The sequence below is a fragment of the Quercus suber genome, unplaced genomic scaffold (genome assembly GCF_002906115.3).
Source record: "Quercus suber isolate HL8 unplaced genomic scaffold, Cork oak 2.0 scaffold_144, whole genome shotgun sequence".
Lineage (NCBI taxonomy): Eukaryota > Viridiplantae > Streptophyta > Magnoliopsida > Fagales > Fagaceae > Quercus > Quercus suber.
Window position 1 is genome coordinate 168,884 of NW_027069605.1, and position 17,455 is coordinate 186,338.

The 17,455-nt window shown below is 37.6% G+C and overlaps 1 protein-coding gene across 1 annotated transcript; it reads left to right on the forward strand.

Annotated features, from left to right (window-relative positions):
• Window positions 1-16,315: 16,315 nt before the first annotated feature.
• LOC112000661 (uncharacterized) lies at window positions 16,316-17,014 on the forward strand. Its single transcript, XM_024032815.2, has 2 exons — window positions 16,316-16,564; window positions 16,619-17,014. The coding sequence occupies exons 1-2, from the start codon at window positions 16,316-16,318 to the stop codon at window positions 17,012-17,014; spliced, it is 645 nt and encodes a 214-aa protein (XP_023888583.2).
• The last annotated feature ends 441 nt before the right edge of the window (window positions 17,015-17,455 follow it).

The window sequence follows — 17,455 nt, forward strand, 5'->3', positions numbered from 1 at the left end:
CTCAATACTTATGCAAGTTGTGTACTCTTTGACGGCTCTTAAAATAATCATTTTATATGTCTAGGGTTAGGAGTAAAAAAGGCCTAAACACATAAACTCGAATTCCAAGAAAATCAAATCAGAATTTTGAATTTTATAAACCTCGACAGATAGGAGGTGTCAAGCAGTTGTCGAGCAAGTGTCGAGAACACGAGGCTGGAACAGCTTTCATAAGCTCAATAGATACAACTGTCGAGCTTTAGTGAACTTGCATTTTCTCAGCTTATTTCTTGGACAAACTTGATGACTTCAACACTTGATCTTGAAACTTTGTTTCTTGAAGTATTAAAAACACCTAGAACTACCCAATTACAAGTAAAGTGCATTTTGTCAAAGGATTAGTCAATTACATAAAAGAATGACATATGTTCTTAACAAGTGAACCACATATGTCCTAACAATCTCCCCCTTTAGCAATCCATGACAAAACCACAACAAACAAATGAACATATGAGAGAAGTCATAAATCACTCAACTATTCGCTTGTTGAATACAATAAAATCTATCATAATACAAACTCTTGAAAAACTTTGCAAGAAGAGAGTTTATGACAAGTAGACTTTGACAACCTATATTTCTGAAACACTTTAAACAAAACTCATTAAGGCATCTTTGTGTGAAATAGAAAAAATAGATTGCATACAATTATAAGAAGCCTGTGTATAAAGAAAGAAAAGAAACAACACATGTAAGGGTTAGGTGAAAGAAAAACATACATCCACATATAAAGAAGATAAGTACAATGTATGTGTAAAATTGGTCACAAGACCCAATGTACAAGAACAATGTATCTATCAAAGAAAGAGAATAAAAGATACATAAAATCCTCACTACATCCCTCATATCAACACCCCCCCTATCAAAATGGTCCTATACTAACTTTCCCCTTAAGAATGACTACTCTCATATCCCAAAACTATTCCCCCTTTTTGTCACGAGTGACAAAGGGTAAGAGTGTCAACTAGGCATCTCCATCATCATCATCAGAAGCATCATCGTCATCGCCATCATCATCATCATCCTTAGTTGCAGAATTAGAAGCTACAGGAGATGGTGGAGGAGAAGTCTTAGAAGCAAAATGACCCATAATCGCCTGCTGCCTAGCAATACGGCCAACACGAACATTCACTTGATACAACTTAGTAGAGAGTGTATCAAAGCGAGCATCCATGTGCTGAAGCTGTACCATGATGTCTCCTAGAGTCACATCACCCGTGGAAGAGGAGGGGGCGAATGTGGATGGAGCAAATCGAGACGAAGGAGCCGAACAGGAGGGAGGTTCTTTTGACTCTTGTTGCGACCTAAACTGCACCTCGCTACGTTTTATGGTAGCAGCGTCTATGGCACACATGACAGTGAAATGGTTAGACACTGGAAAAGGGACGGAAAAATGGCATAGAATCCTCGTGATAGAGGAAGAAAAGATGAGCTTATCACGAGACGCTGAATCTAAATTAACATCTATAATAGAAAGAATGAAATGAGAAGAGAAGTCTATTGTAAGATGCTCAAGTATGGACAACAAAAATCGAGCACGAGGCTTTGTAATGGAAGGCCGACATGGTGTAAACTGATGCTCACCCCAGTTAAAAGGGTGCTAACAGAAAGCAAACATGAGCTCATCTTTGGACACAGTCCTCAAATGCTCACAGCTATGATAGTCAAGAAACTCTATCCTAGGAACCCGAAGCATATCCGTAACAAGTTGCAGTGTGACAAGAATACGCGTACCTCGAACGCAAGTGAAGAAAAGAGGTACTGAACGATCAATCTCATGCATGTTTGAGTAAAACTCCTGGATAAGCACAAGAGGACAAGTTATCGGGACGTAACGCAGTGACTCCCATCCCTGACTATGAATGACAGTTGGAAGGTCAGTGTCAGCAAAGTCCACCAAAATGACTTGGCTTTTCGAATGAATACCTCGTCTAGAAAAGTTCTTCGAGAAAGCCTTTTGGGCATCCTCATCATGGAACCAAATGTTAGAAGGAGTAGGATTAAAAGAAGATGATGCCTTAGAACGAAGAGGGTTCCGAGACGGAGTAGATTTATGCTTAGGTGCCATAGACACGACTAACGTAAACAGAAAGAGAGGGAGAGAGAGAGAGACAATTAGAAAAGTTCCAAAGCAATTCAAATATAACAAGTATATTGAATAGAGAGTACATATGCATGGAAAATACATGAACATGTGATATGCAAAAGAAATTGCATCATAGGCTCACCCCAATCTAATCCTACCAACACATAAACAGACTGCACACATCTAAATGCATGAAAATACTGTTATAATGCATATGTGATGCAATGCATGAAGTTTTAAACTCATTTAAGTGAAAACTCATCCCAAAATTGCAACAACAACTCATCAATTTTGAAAAACCCCAATATTTTTCAAAAACCCTAAAAACATAGGTTTCAAAATATGAAATGCATGAAGAATGAGAGATTAAAAGATTACCAAGTGATGAAAAACTTGAAAAAGCTTGAAGAAACCTTGAGGATCAAGATTGGAGTGAGATGAGAGTGTTTGGGAGAGAAAAGAAAAAGCTATCGAGAGAGAGATCGAGAGAAATGAGTTCCAAATCGCATGAGGAAGAATATATAGAACCTCAATAAAGCTCGACAGATGAAGGTATTGAGGGGTGTCGAGCCATCTGTCGAGGAAATGGTCGTCGACAGATATAGGTGTTGAGGAACAAACCACCAGAACCAAGAACAAAATCTCCATCGATTGACCCAACTATCGAAAAGCTGTCGAGGAGGCTAAAACTTTCTCGGTCGATCCACCAAGTGTCGAGAAGCTGTCGAGATTGCGATAAGAAAAAAGCTTAAGAAGCTCGATAGATAGCTAGGTATTAAGGAGGTGTTGCGCCAGCTTTTGAAAATAGTTTTTCGAGAAAGAAAAACACAGATATGAATGCAATCCAACATGCAACTCAACCAATGATTCAATTAACATATTAAGCTCTCAAAATCATATCTCAAAAATAATTTTAAGTACATGGATCTCAAAAACACACACACACACATTAAACAAGTCTAACCAATTTTATATTTCAAAACCAAGTCAAGACAGTTTAGTGAGTATACATTAACACATGTAAAACCTTGTGATGGCTAAATCACATTAAATCTGCACATGTATCAAGAGTAACAAAGAATATTGCGCGTTGTGTGTGAAAAACATCACAAGATTGCATAAGTGTATACATGTTATGACGTTTTGAGATATGAACTTGCACTTTCTCAGCTTGTTTCTTGGACAGACTTGATGACTTCAACACTTAATCTTGAAACCTTATTTCTTGAAGTAATAAAAACATCTAGAACTACCTAATTACAAGTAAAGTGCATTTTGTCAAAGGATTAGCCAATTACATAAAAGAATGACATATGTTCTTAACAAGTGAACTACATATGTCCTAACATGTTTTGCTTTTATGTTTTGAGTCAGTCTAGTTTTATGCATTGCTTTGTCTTGTTTAATATGTTTTTGTTTGGTTACTTTTATGTTTTGTTTTATTTTGTTTTTCATATAAAAAAAAAATTGAAAAAATTACAAAAATAGTGTGTGTTTGTGTACATTGGTACTTGTGTACCTTGGATGGTCATTGAAACAAAATTTTCTAAATTTTGTATCTTTTGTAGCTCAGATGAGCATCTTTATGCACAACTAAACAAGTGAGCTTTGTGGTTCGTGTTTGTGATGAGTAAGATTAAGTAATTTCTTGTACTTAACACTCGTATCACTCTTTTTGACGGGAAGGACTAGAAAATCCTAAAAAAAATGCATAAATAACCATCTCACCATTGTTGCCCGCCAATCATGAAATGACATCTATATGCTTCAGCATAGTAAAAGCTTAATGCCAAAAGCTTAACATAATTGGGTATTTCTTTTCTCTCTCTTATATGTTCATGCATGATTTGCTTAAAAGAAAAATATGCAAAGAAAAATAAAAAGCAAAAAGATCAAAATGCTTTATATATGATTGTAAGCATGTATTCTAGGAGTTGTGAGAATTATAGGATGTACCTTGAAGGTGATAGTCCCCATCAAACAATTATGATTGTGTGTGAGTTAAGGTGATTTTCTCATATCTCAAATCGTCATAAAATGTAGACACTTATGCAATCTTGCGATGTTTTTCACACACAACATGCAATATTCTTTGTTACTTTTGATGCATGTGCAGATACAATGTGATTTGGCCATCACAAGGAATACATGTGTTAACGTATGCTCACTAAACTGTCTTAACTTGTTTTTGAAATATAAAATTGGTTAGACTTGTTTAGTATGAGTGTGCGTGAGTTTTGGGATCTATGTGCTTAATTAAGAGATGTTTTTGAGAGATTAAAATGTTATTTGGATCCTTGGTGGAGTTGCATGTTTGATTGCATTCATATCTGTTTTTTTCTCTTTTTGAAAAACTGTTTTTAAGCAATCTAGACAGCTTCTCGACACCTCTCGACACTTAGCTTATCTATCGAGCTCTTCAGCTTTTTTTTTTTTTTTTTTATTAATTTTATCGCAGTCTCAATAGCTTCTTGATAGCTCTTCAATCCACCGAGAAAGTTTCTGTCTCCTCAATAGCTACTCGATAGCTCCTCGATCCATCAAGCTTGTTTTTGCTTTGGACACCTCTAAACAGCTGCTCGATAGTTGTATCTCTTCCTGCCTTTAAAGCTCGACACCTCTTGACCCCTCTCGATCTATTGAGAATTATGAGAGTCTATATATAGGGTCTGCATGACTTAGATCTCATTTCTCTCGATCTCTCTCAACTGCTTCATGTCTTTTCACCTCCCAAACCTTTCTTTCTCACTTCAAACTCCCTTCCCAAGAGCTTTTCGGCCTTAAGATCATTTTTCTTATTATTAGTATGCTCTTTATCTCTCATTCTTCATGGATTTCATACATTTAGATATAAGTTTTGAGTTTTTGAAAATTTTTTGGAGTTTTTCAAAATTGGTGGAGTTTTTATGAAATTTTTGGAATGGGCTTTGTGAAAATGGTTCTAAATCATCATGCATTGCATCTCGTTTGCATTATAACAATGTTTCATGCATTATAGGTGTGTGTTTATTTTGTTGAACTAATTGTGTGTTGGTAGGATTGGATTGGGCTGAGCCCATGATGTTTTTACTATTGCATATCACATGCTCGTGCATTTTCATGCATATGTACCTTTCATTCTCTATATTCTTATATATTGATTGTGTTTGGTGCTTTTCTACGTGTTTTCTCTTCCTCTCTCTCTCTTGTTTACGTTAGTTGCGTCATGGCACCTAAACATAAATCTACTCCATCTCGGAACTCTTTTCATTCCAAGGCATCCATTTCTTCTGATCCTACTCCTTCTTTAGTTCGGTTCTGTGATAAGAAGGCCCATTAGGACTTTTCGAAGAACTTTTCTCGATAAGGCATTCATTTGGAACGCCAAGTCATATTTTTCGAACTTCTCCGACACTAACCTACCCACTGTCATTCACAGTAGGGGTTGGGAATCACTATGTGACGTCCTTGTCATTTGTCCATCCGTGCTTGTACAAGAGTTCTACTCTAACATGCATGGATTTGATTATTCAGTACCTCTCTTTGTTACTTGCGTTCGAGGTACGCACATTGTGGTCACACCGGGTATTGTATCCGATGTGCTCCATGTCCTTAGGGTAGCGCATCCTGACTACCGTGGTTGTGAGTGTCTTAGGATTGTGTCTAAAGACGAGCTTAAGTCTGCTTTTTGTAAGCGTCCCTCTGATTAGGGTGATCGTCAATTCACTCCTTGTTCGGCCTTTGCTAAAGGTCCTCGGTTTCTTAACATGGTTATGACTTTTGTCTTGCATCCTTTATCTCATTATAACTCTATTACTGAGCCCCGTGCTTAATTTTTGCTTTCTCTTTTAGAGCATCTCACTATAAATTTTCCCTCTCATTTTATACTTTCCATTATAGATTTTCCTTTTGGCTATCACGAGGATTCTTTGCAATTTTTCTGTTCCCTTTCCTGTTTTCGACCACTTCCATGTCATGTTTTCCATAGACGCCGCTACCGTTAAACGGAGCGAAGCACAGCTACTTTCGAGGCAATCTAGGTCAACAGCTCCTCTTACTTCTTCAGCTCCATCCACTTCCGCTCCCTCTTCTTCTGCGGGTGGTGTGACTCTTGATGTGATCATGGCACAACTTTAGCGCATGGATGCTCACCTTGACACTTTTAGTGATAAGTTATGTCAAGTGAACACCCATGTCAGTTGTATTGCCAGACGGCAGGCTCGCCTTGGTGGCTTCGTATAGTCTCCCTCTCCTCCTCTCAAGGCATCCGATGAAGATGATGACTCCGACAATGATGAGGATGAGGATGAGGATGCTAGCACACATAGTGATGACGAGATGTCTACTTGATATACTTACCTTTTGTCACTTGTGACAAAAATGGGGAATAGTTTTAGATATGAAAGTAATCATACTCATAGGGGGAGGGTTAGTATTGGATATTTTTGTTAGGGGGAGTGTGCATATTTTTTAGGGATGTAGTGAGGAATTTATGTATTTTCTTTTCTTTTCTTTCTATTTTAGATACATTGTTCATGTACCTTAGATCTTGTGATCATATTGTGATAGCAAACCTTGTACTTGTTGATATATATACATTTGAGGTTGTTATTACAGTTCTTTCACCTATCCTTACATGTGTTATTTCTTTTCTTTCTTTATGCACATGCTTCTTATATATTGTATGCAGTCTTTTATTTCTGTTTTACACTAAGATGCTGTGACGAGTTATGTTTAAAGTGTTTCAAAAATATAGGTTGTCAAAGTCTTCTTGCCAGAAACTCTCTTCTTGCAAAGTTTTTCAAGAGTTTGTGTTAGGATAGATTTTATTGTATTCAACAAGTGAATATGAGTTGAGTGATTTATGACTTCTCTTATATGTTCATTTGTTGCTGTGGTTTTGTCATGGATTGCTAAAGGAGGAGATTGTTAGGACATATGTGATTCATTGTTAGGAACATATGTCACTATTTTGTGTAGTTGGCTAATCCTTTGACAAAACACACTTTACTTGTAATTAGGTAGCGTTAGAATGTGTTTAATGCTTCAAGAAACAAGGTTTCAAGTTTAAGTGTTAAAACCATGCAAGTCTGTCCAAGAATCAAGTGAAAAAGTGTTGTTCATTAAAGCTCGACAGCTAGAATCTATTGAGGTTTAAAAGCTGCTGAAGCCTGTGGCTCGACAGTTAGCTTGATAGATGCCTATCTATCGAGAGTTATGAAGTCCAGTTTTTCAGAGCTAATTTTCATTCAATCCATGAATGTATGTTTGGGCTTTCTTTTCTCACAACCCTAAACATATATAAGGATTATTTTAAGAGTTGTAAAAGGTTACGCATAGTTGCACAAGAGCACAATTTCACAAGTGAAGAAAAGTGTGACTGGAAACCTAGTTTGCCGTAGTTCTTCTTTCTTTTCAAGAAGCTGTTGTGTTTGTACACCGTAGGGTTTTGTGACCAAGCAACTTCATGATCTTCATCATATGATGAACTGAAGAACTTTGCAGCTAACATCTTTCTTAAGTTGGTGATTAAGTCACGTATTAGGATTCACGCAATTGGTTAGTCACGTATTGGGAGCCGTGCATTGAAAAGGAGAGATTGCCACTACAGAACCAGTCCAATTGGGTATTGGGGTAAGGGTTCAACTGTATGTTGGTAGAAGGTACTTGGATTCCTTTACTTGTAACCGTTTATTTTGATAATAGTGGATTCTCAGGAGTGGTAACCTTAAAATCACCCGGTGGGGTTTTTGCTGTGTAGGTTTTCCCCATTCGTAAACACTATGTCAATTTATTTTCCGCTGCATACCTTAGATAATTGGTGATTTGTTTGTGCTACTATGCGCTTTGCATGTTAATTTGATTAATTAATAAACTTGGCTAATTAATCAATTAATTTATCACAAGCGGTCAATACATTCTTGGCCTATTATATGACATCATGAAATTCTTATAATTGGGGGTATATTAAGATGGTACCGATAAGAGAGTGCATCATTAGATTAGGATGATGGCAATGTAATACATCTTATGCGGAGATCAACTCTATCCTATGATGGAATACATCTTTGTTGTCTAAAGAAGGAAGAAGCCAAGAAAGTCATGGAAGAAATCCAATAAGGATTTGTGGTCCTTATATGAATAGGAGAATGTTAGCCAAGAAGATCTTAAGGATAGGGTACTATTGGAATACGATGGAGACCAATTGTGTAGACTTTGTGAAGAGTTGCCACCATTGCCAAACACATGCAAATTTGAATCATATGCCACCTAGTGAGCTATACAACATGACCTCTCTATGGCCTTTCTCAGTCTATGGCATAGATGTGATAGAAAAAATATCCCATAAGGCCTCAAATGGACATGAATACATCCTAGTGGTGATTGAATACTTCACCAAGTGGGTGGAAGCGGCCTCCTACTCCGTATTAAAAGCCAAGCATGTGGCTTGATTCATAGAGAATAACATCATTTGTCGATATAGGGTACCTCAAGAGATTATCTTCGATAATGGTTACCACTTTGAGGGAGAAGTTAGAAAGACCATGTAACTATACAACATTGAGCATTACAAGGCTTTGCCATATCAACTGCAAACCTATGGGGCCATAGAAGCAGCCAATAAAAACGTCAAGAACATCCTAGCCAAGATGGTAGTGACATACAAGGATTGTGCCAAGAAGCGTCCATTTGCCTTATGGGGTTACAGAACTTCTATTTGTGCATCGATTGGGGTAACCCCTTACTCTTTGGTCTATGGTAGCAAAGCTGTACTTCCCATTGAGGTGGAGATAAATTTTTGAGAATGTTAGTGAAAACCAAGGTCCTAGAGGAAGATTGGATGAAACAAAGATATAAGCAATTGGCTTTGATAGATGAGAAGAGAGCTATGGCATAATACCATGCACAAGGATACCAAAAAAAGGATTCCTAGGGCATTTAACAAGAAGGTGAAACCTAGAAACCTTAAAGAAGGGACTTGGTCCTAAAAGTGCTTAGAGATGAAACTTTTTATCCAAAAGGAAAAATGAAGCCAAGATGGGTTGGGACATGATCAGGTTAAATTAATTCTGATTGGTTAAACCATTAAAATTAATTAAATAATTTTGTGATTGGTTGATAATTAGTGTTTAAAATAGGATTGCATGCATAGGAATAAAAGGGATGATTGGATAACAATAAAATTGTGGATAATCTGAACTTTATCAAGATTTATTTTAGGGTATTTATCTACAAGATAGTTGTTCTTAAATAGCCTGTCTAGAAAAGAGATGAAAAATGATAGACAGAGGATGAAAACACGTCTAGGTACAAGGACTAGCCAAAAAACCCTAGAAGAGGAGTCCAAACGGCATCCGAACGTGAAAGAACGATCGGAGTCCAAAGGCCAATTTGGCACTTTTGGAGTGCCGAACGACACTCTAAAAGGACCGAATTTCCATGTTTTGGGCTTTGGCCCAACGGCCTTCGGGTGACGATAATGCATACCCTTTTCGACCATTTCGCAAAAGGAAGCGTCCGGATTCAAACCTAATCATCCATACCTATTTTTTTAGAGTACTTTAACCTCTATAAATAGAGACTGAGCCTCATAATTCATCACTTTTTTTACGCTCTAAGAGGCACACGTTTTGAGGCTCTCAAATTGCTGATATTTATTGATCCTCTCTGAGATTTGCTGCTTAAATTAGAGTTTTTAGGTTTCAAAGATAATTGAATAAGTTTCTTTGAACCCTAAAACATCCTCTCAAGAATAAGGAGTGCTCATGCAAGAGGTTATTTTCAATTGCCCTCTCTTTTTTATGCTATCTTTTTATGGTGATGAATGTTTTATCCATAGCATGAATTCTTAATCGTTGTTTTGTTTAAAGCATGATTGTTTTTTTATGTGATTGCTATAATCTTTTTCTTGAATGTCAATAATTTGCATGTGAACAATTCTTTTTCTTAAAATGAAACAGATCTACATCTTTATTAGATTTAGATATGATTTTTCCTCAATACAAAAAACAGATTTGCATATTTCTTAGATGTAGATCTGAATTTTTCTCAAATAAAAATAGATCTGCATCTTTATGAGATGCAAATTTGAATTTTTCTCAACTAAAACTTGATTTGTATCTTTCTTAGATACAAATCTAATTTTTCTTTAATACCTGTAGATTTGAAATAAAGAAAAAGATTAAACACGATTGTGTTTGTGTTTGTTTTCTTTAATTCATGTTGCATAAATTTAGATTATGAATGAAACTCTCTTCTTAAAAAATATTTTTCATTCTTTTAAAACATATAAAATAGATTTGATTTTTCTGTCATTAAAAATCATTTTTTTTAAATCATCACAACACAGATCTAGATTTTTATCAACCAAAACCACTTTTTCTACATACTACGAAACAGATATGGTGTTTTGAAAAATCAAAATCATTTTTTTTTTTTTACAATAAAAACAAATCTGATTTTTAAAAAAATAAAAATAAAAAACAAAAGAATAGACTTCATTCATAAATAAATTTGTGTGATTTAATTTTTGGTGTCACATGTTCAACATATCATTCATGACATGCAAGAGATGGTACATTGGTCACAAGAGTCTAGAAGACCGGACTCTATCTAGGCAGAATGGGTGCCTAACGCCTTCCCATTCCGTAACCTAGTCTCCAGATTTAGGTCATTGGTTAAGTAGATTTAGCTTTATCTTTATTTATTTTGGGTAGAATGTAATTAGGACAAAATCCATGTGTTTTTGGTAGATTGTAACTAGGACCCAAAGCTATGTAATTTTAACGTTTTTCAAGATATGTAATTTCTTTTATTCAATCAATGAAGAGAACAATTCAGTCATGTATTTTTATATACTTAGTTTTTCTTATTTTTTTGTATAAAAGAAAAGTGGCAACTCCATACTACTTACCCTAAAAGAGAGGTGCCCTAAAAGGTACCGAATCTCTTTTTTTATGGATGCTTTTTTCGAGGTCTCTCACAGTGGCAACTCTACTGGGGATGTTGAGGGCTAAGCTTCGTATTAGACTTAAGTGACCAAATACATACCCTTATTTTGCATGGTCTTGAATGATATAGCTGTTGTTTGTCTATTTATGTTTGATGGGATGTTGAATGATATTTTGGCGCATGAAATTTGTTGTTTGTATTGTTTGTTAAAAGCTTTCCCTAACTGTCATAGTGTGTGCCATTCAAACAACAATGTATGCACCCCTTTTCAACAATTTTTGTGGTGGTAGTAACCATGGATCACCGGTCTTCATTTGATTTAGGTACCCAGTGGCGAACTCACCAACTCATAGCCTAAAGTCACTGGATCATTTCCTATTAACTGTAATGGACAAACTATGCCGTTTGGTCCAATGTAATGTTCATTACATTGCAAGTTGGGAGGTGTAACGTTCTAGCTATGGGAAACAATGAAACAACAAACCCACCCTATAACGTAATGACTTAGAACCTACCTTTAGGTCAATCTCGGTTAAAATTGCATTGCATGTTGTGTGTGTTTGTTTTGATTGATTGATGGATGTGGATGGTGTATTAGCTTTGATTAACCCGACCAAGCCTGTCATTAGGGGAGAATCTTGTCAAGATCTGAAGGAAGTCTGCAAAGAGAACCTAAGCCCGACACTCAAGACAATAGCTCTAGCTCCAAGCCTGTCATCTTTGACCTCCAAGACAGTTCAAGCCACAAGAAGTTTGAAGCTCCTAGTAATACGGCAAAAGAGGGAGAACACCCAAACACAAAGGAACCCATGAACACCTAAGAGCTACTCAACACCATGGTAGCTAGTCAGATTCAACTGAGGAAAGACATGAACACCCAAGATCTACTTAACACCATGATGCAACAATTGATTGTGCCTAGAAATTTCCAAAGCTGCAGAAATTTCCAATATTCATAAAAATGATCCTTATCAATTGATTGTGCCCATTGTACCCATGCAAGTACCCCAAGGGCCTAGACCCAAGAGAAAATTTCATGAGTTGTATATGCCTATGAGCTAAGTGTTTAATAAGCTAAAACCCAAAGGGTTATTGAAACCCTTAAACCCAAGACCAATTCCAAACCCCTTGCCCTCAAGGTTTGATGTGAATAAAAGATGTGCCTACCACCAAGTCCCTGGCCATGAGATTGACCGTTGTTTCACCCTTCGTTATGCAATTCAAGACTTAATAGACAACAAAGTGATTGCACCACCTACAAGGCCTAGCATCACTAACAATCCCTTGCCCAATCACAATTTTGGGAAAGGACCAAGGATTAATTTCTTGATGACCGAAGAAGAGAATAAGGAAGATCCGTCCAACTTGATCTATGACCTACCCGAGTGCTTCATGATGACATGGGAAGAATTAATGGATAGGACCTCTACTAAACTACAAGATATCACATATGGAATCAAATACCAAAACAAAAAAACAACCAAACATCCACAAATGGAGGGAGACACTTCAAACCCTAATAGAATAGCCAAGCACCTACAAATGAGGGGAGACACTTCAAACCCCAAGTAAATGGCCAAAAACTCACAAATGGAAGGAGACATTTCAAACCCCAAAACACTGGTCCCAATGATCCCACCAAAATTGCCCACATCACAAGGGGGGAGACACTTCGAACCCCCACATTTAGAGACTGATAACCCAGTGGAAGCTCTGAATAGATCCACCCAACAAACATCTACCGAAGAAGATGACTTCTTTAAGCAACTATGAAAGACACAAGCCAACGTATCCTTATAGGGTTTACTCATGTCCTCATACAAACACCGACAAAACCTAGTAGACCTACTCAACCGAATCTAAGTCCCTACAACCACAACCTCCTAAGATCTAAATGCTATGATTGGGTCCATCAATAGAGAACTCACTATTTCCTATTCTGACAAGTATCTATCCAAGAAAGGGAAGCACCGTAATGATACATTGCATATCATTGTAGATGCCTTGGGAAAGAGAATACCGATGGTTTTGGTAAATGATGGAAGTGCCTTGAACATGTGTCCTTTGAAGATTGTAAGCTACCTTGGCCTGAGCATTGAAGACTTTGTGCCTACTGATCAACATGTGAGGGCATACGACAATAGTAGAAGAAAGGTCTTGGGAACCATAACATTAGAGCTTACCATAGGACCAATGGTCAATAAGGTGGATTTTCAGGTCCTTAATATAGCCTCATGCTTCAATATGGTTCTTGGGCGACCATGGATCCATGACATAAAAGCCATACCTTCTTCCCTATATCAAAAGGTTCGGCTTCCATATGAAGGGACTATTGTGACCATCTATAGGGATACTTTGACTGTACCTAAACCTGTTTATGGTATTGATTTTAAGAAAGAGCCATTAAATTTGGATGGCTTTGAGATTGAGAGGCCTGGTTTTGAAAAGAGAGAAGAAGTTGAGAAGATCCCAATGGACTTTACTCCTTATGGTAACAATAATGTGGTAGCAATGATGAGGAGAACGAACGACCTTCCTGGGATGAATTTGGCGAGAGTTATAAAGAAACCAACTGTTCAAGACTTGGCGGTTCCTACTGCCACACCACCTTTTGGGCTAGGCTATAAGCCCACTAATGATGATTTGCTAGAGATGAAAGTAAGAAGGATGGCTCGAGCCAAAGCTAAAGCAAAAGGACTCCCTTATCCTCCAGAACCTCTAAAGCGCTACACTTCTACATTGAATGGGAAGTTTGTAAAAGCTGGAGAAAGTCAACAATATTGGGGATTCCCAGAACCGAGATTTGATCCTGTGATAAAGACAATGGTGCTTGGTTTTGAGATACTATTTGACTGTAACAACGAGGTTCCAAACTTGAAAAAGGAAGATACAACCTGGGCTCCTTCTAATTTGGCTAATCACATGAATCCCGATGCCATGACTACACTCATTGGAGATCCTATTTGCAATATAGATGAAGAAGAATATTGAGAGGCCTGCTAGCATACATTGAAGAGCCCATATGAACTAAGAGCTAGTGATGGAGATGAGGAAGGGGAACAGCCCCTAGTGACGATAAAGATGGAAATGAAGACAAGAGTGATAGTAGTAGTGACAACATCAGTAGTGATGGTGGACATGATGATGATGACAGCAGCACCAATAGTGATGACAATAGCAGTAGAAGTTATGATAGCCCATACAGTGGAAATGATTGGGGCGAACTCCCTAGTGATAGAGAAGATGAAGATGCAGACCTGTTCTATGAGGAATATAATAGTGATGTGGACTATTATGACGAAGACATAGAACATGATGCTGAAGCTAACAGGTGGAGCGACATTGATAGTGATCGATACAGGCTGATAAATGTGTTAGAGGATGCAAGAGAGGAAAATGCACAAGCCAATCAAATGTATCATGATGAATATCCCTATGGGCATCTTTCAGATTGGAGTGATATCACCAATGTTAGTTCAAGGTCTGGTCCTAGGTATGATAAGAATGTTAGAGAAGTTCCAGAATTGGGGTCGTATTATGATTCAGAACCAAGTACACCAACCCTACATATTGAAGAGGAGGATGAAATAGAAGCCAGGTTGGCTGCTCTAGACCAAAAGCTAATGGTCCACAATCTCAGAATCATGACACTTGAGAATGCTAAATGTAATGAGGAGAATGGATAGCATAGAGCGCTTGGATGCTTTTATGACCGACAAGCCCATAGACATGGAGGTTAAAGAAGAAGTTACAGATGATATGGATGTAGATCCCACAGTACCAATGCTAGGGGAAGAAGGAGCTTACTAGGAGCCACCTGCCATTGTGGAGCCACGATTGAGTTAAAGAACTGGGCATAAGAGGGAGCCACCCACCCCATGGAGGACTTTATGAGGAAGATCAAGACCATCAAGTTAGTCACCTTTGCTAAGAAGTTCAAGACTGCTGAGCCAGTCACTCTTGCCAAGAACATTGTTTCCGTTCCTATTGAGTCTATTTTTGCTAGTGTTTCTATTCTTGTTAAGACTGTTTGTGATAGTTTTCCAGTTGAGTTTGTTGAGTCTATAGAGTCTATTAAAAACTTTTTCCCTTTTAATATGATTTCTAATTCTGCTTATTTGCTGGCTTTAAATGTTTTTATTTTTGAAATTGGTAAAGAAACTCTTAATAATAAGGAATTAAAACATGGATACCTAAAACCTATAAAAGAATAAACCCAACCCATTAACTTGGGAGCCGATAATGAGCCCAAAATGATCCAAGTGAGCAATACCCTAACCACCTTAGAGAAAGATGCATTAGTGGCACTACTGATCGAGTTCAAGGAGGTCTTTGCCTGGTCATATGAAGACATGCTTGTGATTGATACAGATATAGTACAGCATTGCATTCCAACAGATCCAACCATGAAGCCAGTCAAGCAGAAGTTAAGTAGAATGAAGTCGGAGTGGACTCTCGAGATCAAGGAAAAAGTGGTCAACTATCTAGAGTGGTCAGCTAATGTGGTTCCGGTACCAAAGAAAGATTGGAAGGTCTGAATGTGTGTAGATTCTCGAGATTTGAACAAGGCCAGCCTGAAAGATGACTTTCCATTGCCTCACATTGACGCCCTGGTTGACAACACAGCAGGGCATGCGCTGCTCTCGTTTATGTATGGATTTTCAGGATACAATCAGATTAAGATGGCTCCAAAAGATATGGAAAAAACCTTCTTTATCACCCCATGGGGGACATATTTCTACAAGGTCATGCCATTTGGCCTTAAAATTGCTGGTGCTATTTATCAATGAGCAGCCACCACTTTGTTGCATGATTTGATCTACAAAGAAGTAGAGGTTTATGTTGATGACATGATAGTGAAGTCCAAAGACCGTGAAGGGCACATATTGCCTTTGAGGAAGTTCTTTGAAAGAATCCGATTCTACAAGTTGTGGTTAAATCCAAAGAAGTGTACTTTCGAAGTCACCTTTATGGTAAGCCAAAGGGGAATAGAAGTTGACCCTAACAAAATCAAGGCAGTTGTAAAGATGAAGCCTCCAAGGATTGAAAAGTAGATCCGAGGATTTATGGGGAGGATATAGTATATCAACAGGTTCATAGCCCAACTCACTATGATGTGTGAACCAATCTTTTGACTACTCAAGAAAGAAGTCCCTACAGTGTGGAATGAACAATGCCAAGAAGCCTTCGAGAAGATCAAGAGTTACCTAATGAAACCACCTATACTTGTCCCGCCAGTATCTCACCACTACAGATACAACAATGGGCACTTTACTTGCTCAATTCTTAGAGGAGACTAGAAAAGAGAATGCAATTTACTACATCAGCAAGAAGATGTTGCCTTATGAAGAGAAGTATTCACCATTAGAAAAGACATGTATACCACTTATATGGGCAACCCATAAATTCAGACATTACACGCTTACTTACAAGGTTCGGTTGATTGCAAGAATGGATCCTTTGAAATGTCTAATGGAAAAACCTGTGCATGATGGAAAGACTGTTAAATGGGTTTTGCTTCTATCATAATTTGATATTAAGTATGTGACTCAAAAATCTACGAAGGGGAGAGCAATTACTAATCACTTAGCCCATTGTTCACCAGAAGAAGCTGAAGAAATTCAAGGAGACTTTCAAAATGAAGACATCATGGGGATTGAAGTAGAATCATGGAAGATGTATTTTGATGGAGCAATAAATCAAAACAGAAGTGGAATTGAAGTTCTCTTAATTTCTCCAAAAGGGACACACATTCCATTTTCTGGCAGACTCAACTTTCTTACCACCAACAATGCCATAGAATATGAAGCTTGCATCATGGGTCTGCAAGCAGCCCTAGACCTTGGAGTAAAAGAGTTGGAAGTGTACGATGACTCATTATTAATAATCTCTCAGGTACAAAATAATTGGAAGATCAAAGAAGAAAGGCTGATGCCTTATCATGAATGTCTACAGAAGTAGGGATCAAAATTCAGCAAGATCCAATATCAATATGTACCGAGGATGCATAATCAAATCATAGATGCTTTAGCAACCATGACATCCATGATGGATGGGCCAAAAGAAGATGAAGCTAGATCGATAGTGTTAGAACAAAAAGAAGAACCAGCCTACTGCATGACAATAGAAGAAGATGAGGAAAAGAATGAGGAAGGTGAATAGTATTTAGACATCCTACAATATCTTAAGGATGGGACCTACCCGAAGTCTACAAACAAGAATGATCAGTTAGCCATCTGAAGGTTATCCACTAATTACATCATTTGTGAAGAAAAGCTTTATTGAAGATCATATAATGGAATTCATCTCCTTTGTGTAACCGCTAAGGAAGCATATCAAATAATGGAAGAGGTTCATGAGTCAAGCCATGGGCCACATATGAATGCACACATGCTTTCAAGG

Excerpts from the sequence above, each read along its gene's own strand:
- LOC112000661 (XM_024032815.2), top strand. The coding sequence starts at position 16,316 with ATGGGCACTTTACTTGCTCAATTCTTAGAGGAGACTAGAAAAGAGAAT. Across the intron at positions 16,565-16,618 it reads ATGGAAAGACTGTTAAATGG|GGGAGAGCAATTACTAATCA; the intron begins GTTTTGCTTCTA and ends AAATCTACGAAG.